The 15,488-nt window shown below is 51.7% G+C and overlaps 1 protein-coding gene across 4 annotated transcripts in view; it reads right to left on the bottom strand.

Annotated features, from left to right (window-relative positions):
• Positions 1-502: 502 nt before the first annotated feature.
• Positions 503-15,488, bottom strand: part of JDP2 (Jun dimerization protein 2) — a 44,008-nt gene continuing 29,022 nt past the window's right edge. For 2 of the 4 annotated variants that reach the window (XM_022576516.3, XM_022576517.3), the window contains exons 3-4: positions 13,266-13,370; positions 503-5,758 (exon numbers count right to left, since the gene is read on the bottom strand). In XM_022576516.3, the coding sequence (XP_022432224.1) occupies positions 5,573-5,758; positions 13,266-13,370 (291 nt within the window). In that variant the 3' untranslated portion in view covers positions 503-5,572. The remainder of the gene's footprint in view (positions 5,759-13,265; positions 13,371-15,488) is intronic. The other 2 variants (XR_016392223.1, XR_016392222.1) reach the window with 2 other exon arrangements.

The following is a 15,488-nucleotide window of genomic DNA, read 5'->3' as shown; positions in this document are numbered from 1 at the left end:
TAAATAAATTTTAAAAAAAAAAGGAAAAAAAAGTTTCTCCAACTCGTAAATTCCTACTGTGGTAGGCAGAATAATGGCCTTCCAAAGACGGAAACTGTGACTATGTTATGTCACGTGGCAAGGGGGAATTAAGGTTGCAGGTGGAATTAAAGTTGCTAATCAGTTGACCTTAAAATAAGATTATCCAGCGTTATTCAGGTGGGGCCAGTATAATCACAAGGGTCCTTAAAGGATGTAAGGCAGAAGAGTCAGTGTCAGAGTGATCAACAGGAGAAAGACACAAGCAGCCAGTGCTGGCTTTGAAGTTGGAAGGGGCCATGAGCCCAAGGAATGTGGGCAGCCTCCATAAACTGGAAAAGGCCAGAAAACAGATTCTCCCCCAGAGCCTGCAAAAAGGAACACAACCTGCTGGCACCTTGATTTTAACCCAGTGAGACCCATTTTGGACTTCTGACCTCCAGAACGCTAAGATATTAAAATTTGTATTGTTTTAAGCCACTAAATCTGTGGTACTTGGTTATAGTGGCAACAGGAATCCGATACACCTGTGACACCTGGGTCTTTAAAAGGTTCCCCCTTTGCTTTAAAGCTGCACTTAAAGGTGTGGTGGAGTTGCATTCTACACAGGGATTGGGTTGAATATTCAGGATGTAACAAGAAAAGGTAGAGTCGGAATTAACCTTGAACATAACTTGCATGGCTCATTATGTAGAGGGCAGGGACCAGGACCCACTGAAGTGGTACAGATAAACACTCCCCAAGGTGCCCTCACCACGGGGTACCCTCACCACCAGGCACTCGGCTTATTAACTGGAAGGACCAGCTAAACAAACCACACGTTTTGAATCATCTTTCTCTCCCTCAAGGCATGCAATTAAATTTGCATAAATTCAAAGAACGTATGCTGCAACTCTATTGTAATTTCAGATTTTGTTTTATTTTCTGAGTTTGCCAAGGAAAGGATAGAAAAACAAAACCTTCTATTTGTGGTGTTTGTGGCTTGTTCTTTTTATTAGGAAATATACCAAGCATACAGAGAAGCATGAAGAAGATAACCCGCGTCTGTGTGCATATCCCTCACCCCTGACAAATTCTAAGATTATTCTACATTTGATTCAAATTTTTAAAAATAAATGAAATGTTACACATACAGTTGAAACCCAGTGTCCTCTTTAGCCTTGCAGATACCATCCCCAAACCCCTTCCTCCCCACCCCCCAGGAGTAATTCCCTATTACTTCTTTTTTCTTTTCTTTTTTTTTTTTTTTTTTGCGGTACGCAGGCCTCTCACTGTTGTGGCCTCTCCCGTTGCGGAGCACAGGCTCCGGAAGCGCAGGCTCAGCGGCCATGGCTCACGGGCCCAGCCGCTCCACGGCACGTGGGATCTTCCCGGACCGGGGCACGAACCCGTGTCCCCTGCATCGGCAGGCAGACTCTCAACCACTGCGCCACCACGGGAGCCTCCCTATTACTTATTTTTGATGTTGACAGGATTCCTGTGCATGCTTTTGTACCTCTATTACCCAGATCTGTGTGTACCTATAAAGAATAAAGTATCAATTTCCATGTTTGGAAACACTGTATAAATGGTGTACCGCATACATGCTTCAGCAGCTGGCTCCCCATCCTCCAGTTCAACAGTGTGTTTCTGAGGTTCACCCACACTGATACCTGTAGCTCCGATTCATTCTTTATAACTGCTGAATAATACTCGATTTTATGAAAACACAATTTGTTGACCTGCTCTTCTGTTCATAGGTATTTAGGCTGTTTGCAACTTATCTTTATTACAGACGAAGATTCAGTAAACGTGCTTGTACTTTTCCTTGTGCCCCTATGCCAGGGTTCCTCCAAGGTGTATCCTTAGGAGGGAAATTGCGAGGTCAAAGATGTGTGTAGCTTTAGTGTCACCGCTTATTGCCAAGCTGCTTTACACGGTAGTCACACCAGTTTCCCACTGGCAGTGTAGGTAAGTTCCCTTTAACCTGAATCCTGACCAATACATACTAGTTGCTGTCTCTCTGATTGCTAATGGTCTTGTCCTTCTCGGGTTGCCCAGCTGATTCTCACAGCAACCCTGGGCAGATGTGGCGCAAGTCTCATATATGACCACCTGGCAGGAGGGCACAAGGAAGCCCAGGGAGAGGACGATGAGCCCAACACAGCTGGCTGTGGCGGTTCAGGAGCCGAAAGAACTCAGGAGTCTTGGATCCCGGGCATCCATCATCACAGGAACCAGATACATGGCCAGAACAGTAACTCTGCAGCCACTTTTAGAGAATAAAAGATATTCAAGTAATTAGTACTATGTGGTAAATAACAACCATCCACGCTAACAGAGGGCAAGATAATTACCATTTTGTGGAGCTTTGTATTTCACCAAACACTTTTACATGCATTCCATATTTGACCTTGACAACAACCCCATAAGGGGGTTGTCGGATTACTGTTCCTACTGTACAGATAAGGGGTTGGATTACTGTTCCTACTGTACAGATAAGAAAAGTGAGGCTCACGGCTGGTCAGTAGAAATTGGATCTTGAACCTACTTGCCTTTAAAGTTATGTCTTCTGTATGTACACTTGGAGATGGGTGTCTGAGGGTTGGGAATTCTCAACCTGTGCCATCTCTCCTGGCCCTCTGCACACAAGTTCTCCCAGTAACTGAGGTCACACCACAAACACAGAGCATTTCCCCCAGGGTGAGGCCCAGGCCAGCTTTTTACACCTGGAGTCAGACTGTAAGAACATCCTAACTCTGTCACTCAAAGGACTGTGATTTGGGGCAAGTTACTTCGTCTCTGTGCCTCGGTTTTCTCATCTGTAACATGGGAATGATGGCACCTACCTCCCAGCAAGGTCGTAGTGCGGACCGGACTGAAGTCCACATCTTCACTTTTCTCATCTAACCTGTCAGGCACACAGAAAACATGTGAACATTAGCCCTTATGAGGCAGACTGTGACTGACTTCTGGCTTCCCACAGCAGGGAGCGGTGGTCCTGATGAGGAAAGGTGGGCCGCAGCATAGCACATGCCACGGATTCCGGGAGACAGCCCGTCCTCGGAGGCGAAGGAGGGCTCTGTCCTGGAGGTACAGGCTCGCGGCACCCAGCACAGGACCAGAGGAACCACAGCCAAGGGCAGGCGGTGGTCCTGCAGGAACGTCCACCAGGTCACATGAGGGGCCTGTAAGTCCACATCTTCACTTTTCTCAAGGTTTGGTAAATGTCAAAGGATTACAGCCTGAGGGTTCGCCGTGTGCCACCACAGCTGCCAGTGAGCTGACCAGGCACTGCTTCCAAGGCAGGGCTCGGAGGGTGAGGGCTGGGTGCGGCGCACCAAGCGTGTTGGGTAGAGGGGAGCTGAGATGAGGCAGTAAGGAACCAGAGGTGTATTAATGACCTATTCTTGGTTCCTGTCCATCCCAGAAGGAATCGTTCAAGATCTGAGAAGCAACCCAGGCTCACTGCTGTCCTTGCCACGAAGCCTGACCATCAGCAACTAGTTATCTAGCCCCAGTAGTGGAGAAGAGAGAACACACAAGTCTAAGGAGGACAGTACGGTTCCGCTCCTGGGTCTGCCTGTTTACAGCTGGGCGAACGTTAATCTTCGTAAGCCTCAGTTTGCACAGCAGCGCAATGGGACTAAAACACCTGTCCCACCTGCCTCATAGAGCTGGAACATCAGAGGAGTAACCTGCATGGAAGTGCCCTGTGAACCATCACATGCCACGTAAATGGTAGCTCTTGCCTATGGCGCTGAGCTGTTCTTGTTCTTGGTGGTGGGGGGGGGGCAGGTAGTATTCATTCACGCCATTTGCTCACATCACTGGTTCACTCCATGACCGTGGCACAGCCTGGAACTCTATCCAGCCCTCCCAGAAACTAGATCTGTAACCATGGCCTCATAGGCCTCCTGTTCTAATCAGGCGAGACATTCCACCACGGGGACAATCACACAGTCAGCTGGCCACAGGTGGAGAGAGTCATGGGCCTTTGGAAGCAGAGTTCAAACGTCAGCTCTGCTCCTCACTAGCTGGGTGATCTTGGATGAGCCACTTACCCTCTCTGAGCCTCAGTTATTTTTAAAATGGGGGTAATGAGGCCTATTTTGTGCTGTTGAGAGAAGTGAATGAGACTATATATGCTGGTCACCCAGTAAGTCCTCAACAAGGCAAGTTTAAACTCCCTGGGCCTAGAATTCCCCATCTACAAATGGGGGCAACGGCTGCTCTCTGATAAGGCCGTTGTGAAGATGAACAGAGACAGTGTATGGAGCACACACAGGATTTAGCTCATGACCGTCAGCTCCATAAGCGCAGGGCCTAGGTTTGTTTTATTCCCAGGGACTACCCAGCCCCTTGTAGCGTACCTGGCACACACCCAGCTGGCACTCAGGAAACACTTGTTGAGTGAACGAGCAAAGTAAGTACTGCAGATTTAACTTCTCTGAGCCTCGACTTCCTCGTCTATAAAATGGGCATGTAAATACTTACCTGGGAGGGCTGTTGTGAAAACCAAGGGCCCACGGCAGATGCTCCAAACATTCTCCGACACCGCACACCGGGAGGTCACCAAGTGTGCCTTGCACCCCATTCCCCAGGCAGACAGCACAAGAGGCGGCTGGGTAAGTAAGAGTAACGTTTACTGAGCGATACAGGACTGAGTACTATGAAGGGTTTACCAGGATGGAAACGCACCCCACCCCCTCCCCGGACACCCCGCAACACCCAGAGACTACAGTACTTAGGAGTTACACACAACGGCCATAACTGCTGGATATCCGTTCGTAACAGACAAACCATAACATATTTATACTGTATCACATCGAGTGATTATAGAAATCCATATATATATTGCTTGTATAAAATCTTTTTTTTTGTAAAAAATATTAAAAAAAAAAAAAAGAAAGATAAAAAACATGTGCAGTTGAAAGCCCTGCCAGGACAGCCAGTCTGTAAACATTCAGTGAGTATGTGCTTTGGAAGGGCGCCCGCGCCTCGTGCCCGCAGCAAACTCCAGCAGGGCCGGCGAGGGTGCACCCGGCTGCTACTCCCCAGCAAGGCCGCACCGGGCCCCGCATCACTGCCCTCTCCGGCCTCGCATCAGGGTCAGGGGTCAGGGCTGGGGCAGGCAGATGGCAGTGTTACTCAGCTCCATCCTCAGCCGTGTTTGGTTGTAACTCATGGCTTTTCCTGGCTGCTCGGAGGTCCCTGGGGTAGGTGGCCTGGCGGAGAGGCCGGAGAAGTGCCCAAGGCTGCCTGGCTGGGCGTCTCTCCGGCCTGGGTGCCTCTGTCCTGCCTCGTTTGAGCTGGGCCCCAGCAGGACAGCCCCACCCTCAAGTCTACTTTGGTCTCAGCGCTTGGTCCTTCTGGGTTTCGTCAGCCTGCTCTTCCCCTTATGCGGCTGATCTGAGTTTCACAAAAAAGCCCCACTAATTACTGGCTGTGCTGAGCCTTGTTGTAAAGTTTTTCATGCACCAAGGAAGGGCCCTCTGGTGGCCTCCTCCTCCTCTTCCTCCTCTTCCTCCTCTTCCTCCTCTTCCTCCTCTTCCTCCTCCTCCCAAGCCCACGGTCACTTCTTCTCTAGCTGCTCAAGCAGCGGGTTGCCTTCCGACTCGGGCGTCTTGACGCTGTCCGTCCGAACGATACAGGTGGGGCGATGCCGGTTCAGCATCAGAATGAGCTGCTGTCGCTCCTGCTTTAGCTCCTCAATCTGGGTCTTTAGCTCTGCGTTCATGAGTTCCAGCCGCTCGGATTCCTGCATGCAAAACAGACACATGGCTTTAGGCTCTCATGGGGAACCAGCTCCGGGAAGAGACTCTCCCTCTGGGTAGGCACAGGGCACAGCAGGCTGGCGTTTGCCTGTTTTCTGTCTGCCAGGTTCCCACTAGAGGAAGCACAGAATCTGCTATTGAGTCCCCCGGGGTAACTGACTTTCTTTAGGCCGTGCCTGTCACACCTGTGACACTGGCCTGTGTTGCTAGTGGGATGAACCCAGGTTATATCCTGGGGCCAGCCTGGCTCATGTCCCACCTCTCTTCCCCACTCAATCCACTCCAGCCACAGTGGCTTCCTTGCTGTTTGCTCAAATACGCCAAATACTCTCCTGCCTCAGGGCCTTTGCACAAGAAACAAAGGGTGGGACAAGAACGGAGGCCAAGCGGATCCAGAACAGATGCATGGAGGGTCCACGGAGGGGTTAAAGGTGGCCCACGATGGCAGTGCAATGGCAAGGTGCTTTATGTATGATAAATGTATGTTGGGGATATATTGGCCTGTAGGGTCCACAAGCCCAGTGTGGTCACGTAATTCCTCCTAAAACATGTGCTTCCTGGTTATTAGTCTATAATTATTTAAACAGCCTCTTCCTTATCCCCTGATATCTAGAACCTCTGCCCACTGGGAGGCAATCAATAGTCATCCTTCTGGATCCAAAATGTGGCTTTAAATAGACTTCAAGTGAGATTTCCAGAGAACTTCCTGCTCAGCTGGAGAGGCTCCAGGGCAAGGAAGCAACGTTGATTTGATTTAGGGTGGCTTACCTGTTCATGATGACAGGTGATGGGCATACCAATTCAAGGCTCTGGGGGTCAACACAGGAAAATACAGAGGCACCGGAATGGTATTTCTTGGACTCTGTCTAAAAACTTATGACCAGTTTGGAGGTTGGAATTTACTCAAGGGCCAGCAAAGGTTGACCAGTGGTTCTCAACTAGAAGCAATTTTTGCCTCCCAGGAGACATTTGATAATATCTGGAGACATCTTTGTTTGTCACAACTGGGGAGGGTGGGTGCCCTTGGAATCCAGTGGGTAGGGATCAGGGATGATCCTAGATATCCTTCAATGCACAGGACCCCACAACAAGAACTATCAATCCAAAACGTCCACGGTGCCAAGGCTGGGCAACCTGCATCAGACCGAGTGTGGGCTGTGGTTGCGATGGGCTGAGCGGCCCCGCCTGGGGGCCCAGCCGGGCAGCCTCCCTCGGGGCTCTCCAGGGCCCCAGGGCTGCTGTCTTCCCCACACCAGCCAGGCTGACTGAGTTGTTCCTTTTGCTCATGTCTGCGGAGGCAGCCCAGTGCTGGGGACTCAGAACTGCTGACATATACAGTCCTCGTGACCAGACGCTGAGGGAGAACAGCCTCAAAGAAGGAAAAAGTGCTCAGGGGAAAATATTAAAAGCCAGCTAGGGTGGTTTTGGATTCAGCCGGATAAAGCGCGACAGGGAGGCCGGCCTGGTCCATGGTTCTCCAAATTCCGAGAGAAGAGCATCGCTGCGGGCCAGGAGAGACCCCACTTGAAACCATGAGTCTGGGGCAGGTAGGTGCCCATCTTAGCTGCCTGCTCACTGGGTCAACAACCTGGTGACCTTGGGAATGTCTCTGACCATGCGGTTCCCCCCAGTCAAGGTTTTAGCTCCAACTTCTAAGCCTCTGAGCCTCTTGCCTCCAGGAGTTTCGCTTCAATCCACCCACCCACAAGCGTGTGCTGAGAACCTGCTGTGTACAGTCAATGCTCTAGGGGGTCCAGAGGCCCATGAGCCCCTAACAAGAGCTTATCATGTGTCCATCAGCCATCCAGGGTCTAGAAGACCATGAGAGAGTGGGCTAAATGGCCGGATCTGACCTTGCGTTTGAATAATGGGTTGACTCTGGTTGGGCAGAGAAAGTCGGTAGGAGTGGGGGGCATTTCAAGAAGCAAGCCCTGAGTGAACAAGGAGGCAGACAGGGGAAAGCTTAAGATGTGTTTAGGAGATAAAAATCCTCCATTGTGACCATAGGTCACTTTAGGATATAGTAGGGTACAAAGCTGGGAAGGTGGATTTATAGCCAGAACCAGAAAAGCTGGTGGGGTTTGGAATCAGAGTCAAGAGTAAGTTTCCCAACTTCCCTGAGCCTCAGTTATCTCATCGGTAAAAAGATGATGATCCTGGGGATTAAATGACTGCACATGGGAAAAGCATTTTGTAAACTGAAGGGTTAGGGAGGCTTAAGGAATTTTTACTTTAAGCCATGAGCAAGGGAATATGAAGACAAGAAGGAGGAGAAGCAGAGGAGGAGGCCGTTTCCAAGAAAACTTGGCAGGTCTTGGAGACTGCCTGCATTTGCAGAATGGGCAGCTGGGAGGAGAGCTGCCCTTGAGCCTGGGGTCGGGGGGTATCCAAGGAAGCAGGGAGGTGGGAGTTGTTCTGGAGAGCAGTGGGGAGGGCAAGGAACGAGTTGGGTTGCACAGTGAATGGAAGTTACAATGGACATGCAAGGGGCAGGGTCCAGCAGCCCTGCATACGCAGCCGTGTCCTTGAAAAGACTGCACGTCAAACCCACCTTACACGTGAACACCTGTATCGCACAAAAAGACCCAGTGGGTATGTGGCGACTTGCTTCCCTGTGTGTGTATCATAGGAATGGCATGATGTTTTGCTGGTTTGAAAATGTATGGGTACCTCATAGACTATCCTGACCTCTGACAGTCTGGCTATCTGCTTTTTCATTTTATTTTCTTCTGTTTTATTAGTTGGTGCTATGTATTTATTTAATGTGTAAGTATAAGTTAAGCTCAGAGGAATTTTTTTTTTAAAACCATGATTGTAGAAGTGGTTTGTGGTTTTAGAACAGCAATTGCCTGATCTGTTTTCCTAATAAATTCAGGAACGTGGGCTAGGATCTTCGCACCTTAAGTATGAAATGAATAACCCTTCTTGCATTTTTGTTTATCGTTTTGCCTCTGGTAGATATTTACTGCCCCAGAGAAAATGAAACCATTTGTCGTTTCAGAATGGAATTAATGCAAGTGAAGGAGGTTAATGTCTCCTCCACGGTGGTCAGTGAAAGGAGCACAAAAAACACAGGGTGACGGGGCTTGCCTGGTGGCGCAGTGGTTAAGAATCCACCTGCCAATGCAGGGGACACGGGTTTGATCCCTGGTCTGGGAAGATCCCACATGCCACGGAGCAACTAAGCCCGTGCGCCACAACTGCTGAGTCTGTGCTCTAGAGCCTGTGAGCCACGACTACCGAGCCCACGTGCCACAACTACTGAAGCCCACGCGCCTAGAGCCCGTGCTCCACAACAAGAGAAGCCACCGCAATGAGAAGCCCATGCACAGCAACGAAGAGTAGCCACCACTCGCCGCAACTAGAGAAAGTCTGCGTGCAGCAACGAGGACCCAAAGCAGCCGAAAATGAAAATTAATTAATTAATTAATTAAAAAAAAAAAACCCACAGGGTGAGGGGCTGGGCATCCTTCTGTGTGCCCTTGGACTAGTCACTTCCCTTCTCCGGACCTCATTTTCCCCCTTAAAATATAATAATTGGCCCAGGGAACTTTAAGCATTAAGATTCTCTGACTCTATTATTTTAAAAAGTTACCCTAATGCACTTAAAATAGGGCTCCACTTCCCAACTCTTTCTGTTAAAAAAAAAAAAAAAAAAAAAAGCCTGGTGCAGACTTCTGAGCCCAAAAGCCCTGAGTTAAAATCTTGACTCTGCCACTGGCCAGCTACACTGCTGTGAACAAGATTCCCAAGTCCTGGAGCCTGGGCACCTGAATAGAGTGCTGGGCCACAGAGGAAGCTCTGGGCTCCCGTCCTGACTTGGCCACTGTGTGACGCTGAGCAACTTTCATCCCTCCGAACCTCAGATGCCAGTCAGTGGAATGGGGCTGCCTTGCCTCCTCCAGAGTCACTGTGACGATCAGGGAGAGAGTGGCTATGAAGAGTAAGGAACGCTGTGGGGGTGTGAGACTGTGTCACTGATGCCCACACCCAGGGAGCTGTGTCGGACACAGCAGGGTTACAGAGGCCAGTTGTACAGCCGTGGGGAGCCAAGGGGCCGCTGCTCCCGAATGCAGGCAGCGGAGGTGGCCTGGGGCCTGCAGGGCGTGGATCTGACCCCCACAAAGGCCTGCCTCCTTCAGGGATGTGGCTGGTCCTGGCAGGTGAACTCTGAGAGGCTACAGGAATCTCCCAGGGTGGCTCTGAGTGTCCAGGGGCCAAGGATGGGAGGGTAACTTTTTACATTATACGTATATGTGTGTATGCGTATATGTGTGTGTGTGTGTGTGTGTGTGCGTGTGTGCACACATACACATACATATACCTTTGTACCTTCGAGCCTTGTAAATATTTGACGTGTTCAAAATAAATTACAGAAATGCAAATCAAATCTACAGTGAGGTATCACCTCACACCAGTCAGAACGGCCATCATCAAAAAGGCTACAAACAGGGCTTCCCTGGTGGCACAGTGGTTGAGAGTCCGCCTGCCGATGCAGGGGACACGGATTCGTGCCCCGGTCCGGGAAGATCCCACGTGCCACGGAGCGGCAGGGCCCGCGAGCCAGGGCCGCTGAGTCTGCGCGTCCAGAACCTGTGCTCCGCAACGGAAGAGGCCACAACAGTGAGAGGCCCGCGTACCACAAAGGAAAAAAAAATCTAGAAACAATAAATGCTGGAGAGGGTGTGGAGAAAAGGGAACCCTCTTGCACTGTTGGTGGGAATGTAAATTGATACAGCCACTATGGAGAATAGTACGGAGGTTCCTTAAAAAACTAAAAATAGAACTACCATATGACCCAGCAATCCCACTACTGGGCATATATCCTGAGAAAACCGTAATTCAAAAAGAGTCATGTACCAAAATGTTCATTGCAGCTCTATTTACAATAGCCAGGACATGGAAGCAACCTAAGTGTCCATCAAAAGATGAATGGATAAAGAAGATGTGGCACATACATACAATGGAATATTACTCAGCCATAAAAAGAAACGAAACTGAGTTATTTGTAGTGAGGTGGATGGACCTAGAGTCTGTCATACAGAGTGAAGTAAGTCAGAAAGAGAAAAACAAATACCGTATGCTAACACATATATATGGAATCTAAGGGAAAAAAAAAAAGGTCATGAAGAACCTAGGGGTAAGACGGGAATAAAGACACAGACCTACTAGAGAATGGACTTGAGGATATGGGGGGGGGAAGGGTAAGCTGTGACAAAGTGAGAGAGTGGCATGGACATATATACACTACCAAATGTAAAATAGATAGCTAGTGGGAAGCAGCCGCATGGCACAGGGAGATCAGCTCGGTGCTTTGTGACCACCTAGAGGGGTGGGATAGGGAGGGTGGGAGGGAGAGGCAAGAGGGAGGGGATATGGGGATATATGTATACGTATAGCTGATTCACTTTGTTGTACAGCAGAAACTAACACAACATTGGAAAGCAGTTATACTCCAATAAAGATGTTAAATAAATAAATAAATAAACTAATTACTTAATTACAAGAGAATCCCCCATGTCTTCAGGTACTGACTGTGCACACAGCCATCTGCCTTCACGCCCTAAACCTCACACCTGGCCTCTGCTTCCAAGGCCAGAGGGGAGGAGGAGGTGGGCGTGGGGATGAGGGGGGCTGGACTTGAGCCCCGACAGACTTCCCGAAACCTCCCTCCTCGAGGCCTGCACTTCTCTTGGTCCACAGCTGCCTGCTCCTCTCACCAGAACAGCACCACCGCCACATAACCGGTCTTCCCACTCTACTCTCAGCTCCCCATTCCGTGCCCCGCGCTGCAGCCACAGCGACAGGGTGTATCTCTCTCCTCCCGAAACCCTCCCATAGCTCTCCATGACCAACACACTTCATCATCCTAATAGGGACACGTGAGAGAGTGAAAGAATGTGCCATTAATAATCAGGCCAGGCCAACAGGCACAAACCGGGACTGCCCCAGACAACCCAGCACAGGGATTACCTGACAGGTGAAGGCTCTGGGGCCCTATTCTCTCCATGGACTGTACACTCCAGCTACACTGGTATTTTTTTCACTCCCTTCACCACATCCTTAAACAACACCTCTTGCCTCTGGCCTTTGCTTTGGCTTTGGTGGTGACTGACCTCTCCAGCCCTGTCCTTCCACGCGTTGCCTCCCGCTCCTGTCTTATGTCTCAATCAGCAGTCTTTCCGCGGCCTAGACTCAGACAGGGCCCCTCCGTCTGTGCTCACAGCCCGCCGCGCTTGCCCAACCTAACGCTCAGCACATATCCCATCCCTGTTTCCTGCCTGCCACCCCACTGCAGCCATGGCCTGAGGGCCCACTGTGTGGCGGGCACTCACTCAGCGCTAAGGATGGACAGATGGGTCAGCGAACAGCTGGGTGAGTCCCGGCTCCACCGCACACTAGCAGTGTGACCTCAGGCAAGTAACCTGACTCTGCGCTACGGGTCCGTGTCTAAAATGGGGATCATCAATGTCTAGCTCAGTGGAATGTTGTAAGATTAAACGAGATACGGGAAATGCCTGGCACACAGTAGGTGTTCAGCCGGTGGTACTGGAATGTGCGGAGCAGCTCGTCCCGCTCACTTGGTGCTGACCATTCGCTGCACTAGTGTGTTACTGGTGTGCGTTCACTTGGCCCTTCTTGCCTGCTGGCTGGCTGACAGGCCCTTGAAGGCGGGGATGGGATGTGAGATTCTCTGTTCCCTGCTATGCCTCGCCCAACTCCACAGGCACTCAGGGCTGGAAATGAGGGGTGTGACACTCCATCTATCTTAAAGGCCTATGTGAGACCCATGTCTTAGAATTTTCTTGAAAACTTCCCTCCTGGTGTTGGTCCACCATCTCTTCCAAGGGGCTCCCAGCTCCAGGAGTCTAACTCCACCTCCACTGACCTTTCCCCTGCCCTAGATGCTCACAGCCGGAGATGTACACACTGCCCCACGCAGAGCTGACCTCTGGTCCCAGAGGCAACAGCCAAGAGCTCGGGGGTCAGCTTCGGTGGGGCTGAGGCCAGGCAGATGGGAGGCAGAGCCAGAAGAGCCTGCTGCACGTGAGGGAGGAACTTTTCTCTGCCCCATCGCTACGCCCACTGCCCACGTGCAGGGAGCTCTCACTGACTTCATCTGCACCCGCGCCAGACAACTCTGACAGCCCTCAGCGCACCGGCATGGGTAGTGCCAGTCCTGGGCCCTCTGGGCCCATTAGCATCGCGGGTCTGACCTCAGTTAGAGGCGGGGAACTTGGCTCCTCCCACCTTCTCTGGCGGTTCAGGGATCTGGGTGGGCGGAACGGCTGCTGGCTGCCCCTGGGCGTCTTGGCTCAGGGAGGGGGCATCGGAGAGAAGGCAGGGAAGGCAGAGGGGTCGAGGCTGGTTGGGCAGATGCCAAAGAGTACACATTGATTGTGCAGGCATTCGATGGCGTCTCCTGGTCTATAAGCACACTAGCCACTAAAGGACAAGGCCCGGGTCCCCCCTGGCCACTGCCCTGCTCACCCGCTGCAGAAATTCCGTCCGTTCCTTCTTCTTGTTCCGGCATCGGGCGGCCGCGACTTTGTTCTTCTCCCGACGCCTTTTCCTTCGCTCTTCTTCCTCGTCTAGCTGTGAGGGCAAAGAGCCACGGATAAGACATTGAGGCAAGCCTGGCGTACAGCTTCCCTCCTTACGCTCAGACCGGCAGATGGACAACTTAACCCACACCTCGCCGTGAGTGAGCCACACTGCCAGCCCGCTGGCCTCTTGGCGGGTGGGATGGCAGCGTTTCCCAGCCGGCCTGAGGATGCTCTCGGAGTAGATGGGCATCCCTGGGAGAAGTCAGTGCCCCAGGAGGGCAGGGCCACCTGGGTTCTGCCAGAGTTCAGGAGGCCCAGAGCCTGGCACTCTCCTCACACAGAGGTGACACCCCATGGGCATGGGCGGTGGCGGTCTGTTCTCTTGCCTGGCCCAAGCCCTCTGGGCATTATTTTCCAGGTCAGTGGCTCCCTGGCACTTTCAAAACACCTTGGGCATGAGTGTTGATTTCACCTTCTGCCCCCACTGTCACCTCCCTGAGGTATTCTGTCCTCCCTCTCGGTCCTTCCAAACCCTCAGATCTATCTCCTGGTGATGGAAAACTCTCCTCAGCCCCCTCACCTAGGTTCATCCTTCTCTCTGCCTCTGCATGTTCTTCCCCCAGGACACCCACTTGCATCCCAGGATCCCATGGGCTCCTTAAAGTGCCCTGCTTGGGACACAGGCACAGGGGCCTTTGGAGTCTCCAGGCTTGCTTCTCCCCGAGACACACTAGGAAATTTACCATGCATGAAACAGGGCCCGTAGAATGGGAAGGAGAAGGCTCGCTGTCCGCCAACACGGACTTTCAAAGCTGCAGTTATTGTTGTTTCATTAATAATAATAACAAGAGCTGCCATTTGTTGCCTACTTTGCTAAAGGCTTTAAACACAGGTCATGTAATCCTTACAGAGTCTGATGAGGAAGGTACTATGACTGCCCCATCTCACAGATGGTGAGACTGAGGCTCACCAGCTCAGTTTGCCCAAGGCGCTACAGCGAGGAAGCGGTAGAGTCAGGCTTCCAACTCAAGATTTCTCTGACTTTAGCCTTCCTGCTCTTGACCACAGCCCCAGCCCATTAGGATCACTTTGACGTGATGTCTCTCACTGTCCATTACCCACCAGGAGAATCTGGAGGATACACAGGACCAGCCGGTCTGGGAACGGCCTAGAGTCCGAGGCCTCTGGAGAAGTGTTGGGTTGCCAACTCTCTCACTTCTGGAGCCAGTTGTGGGTGCTTCTGGCAGCCTGAGGCCTGGAATAAGGTCTCAGCTGAAAGGGCTTCAGGCCAGGAAAATAAACAGCCTCTCTGCCTGCACTCCCGGCATGCTCTAGGAGCTCAAGACCGAGGGCCTGGGCTGGAGACCAGCACCCACGGCCCTCAGCACAGGCCCTGGCAGGGCAGCCCCTTCTCCTTCTCCACCACCTTGGAGCTTCTCCCTGACCCACTCCCACCCTGCCTGGGAGGCTGGCTGGAGAGGCGCCTTGTCAACACGGCCGCACCCAAGCACCTCCCAGCCCCTTGGCCTCCTTTGAAACAGAACCAGAAGTGACAGCTCCTCTGGCTGACCCGCATCTGGGGAAATAGAAACCCGGACAAAGTTGATTCCAACCAACCTCTACCTCACCCCCAACGAGGCCGAGGTAACCGTGACGACAGGCAGAGGGAAGGAACTGGAGGAAGTGGCTGGCAGTGCAATCTCCCCTCGGCCGAGAGGGTTTGCCCACAAACTGCCAAGGTGATGTGTACAACCTGGGCCCTGCCAGGCTCACAGGGTTCTGGGGTTCTGGCAGAGCTGCCGTTTCCTAGGAGACACAACCTCTGTCCTCCAGGACCCACCTCCCCACCCCACCCCTGTGCAGGGCCTCATCCTACATAAAGCTGGAAGCCAACGGAAGCTGCGCTAGCAGCAGACGCAAAGAGGCTCAACGCTGGAAGTTTAAGAGATCAGCTGGGCCAGGATGACACCCAGATGGGGGGCTGCTCCACGCTGCCTCTGCAGCCACATCAATTCCCTCCTGCCATTCCTCTCGACTCCAAACGTCTCACCCTTCTCCAAGCCAGCCAGGCCCTTCCTTTCCTATTTGTAAACTCTTACAACCCTCAAGAGCAAATGCCACCTCCTCCAGGAAGGCTCCTTTGACTCCCCAGATAGAATTAACTGCT

The sequence above is a fragment of the Delphinapterus leucas genome, chromosome 2, assembly GCF_059928025.1.
Source record: "Delphinapterus leucas isolate spDelLeu-1000000601 "Yukka" chromosome 2, BTC_Dleu_Yukka2, whole genome shotgun sequence".
Taxonomy (NCBI): domain Eukaryota; kingdom Metazoa; phylum Chordata; class Mammalia; order Artiodactyla; family Monodontidae; genus Delphinapterus; species Delphinapterus leucas.
Note: the sequence above shows the minus strand (reverse complement) of the source record. Positions and strands in the feature narration are given on the sequence as shown.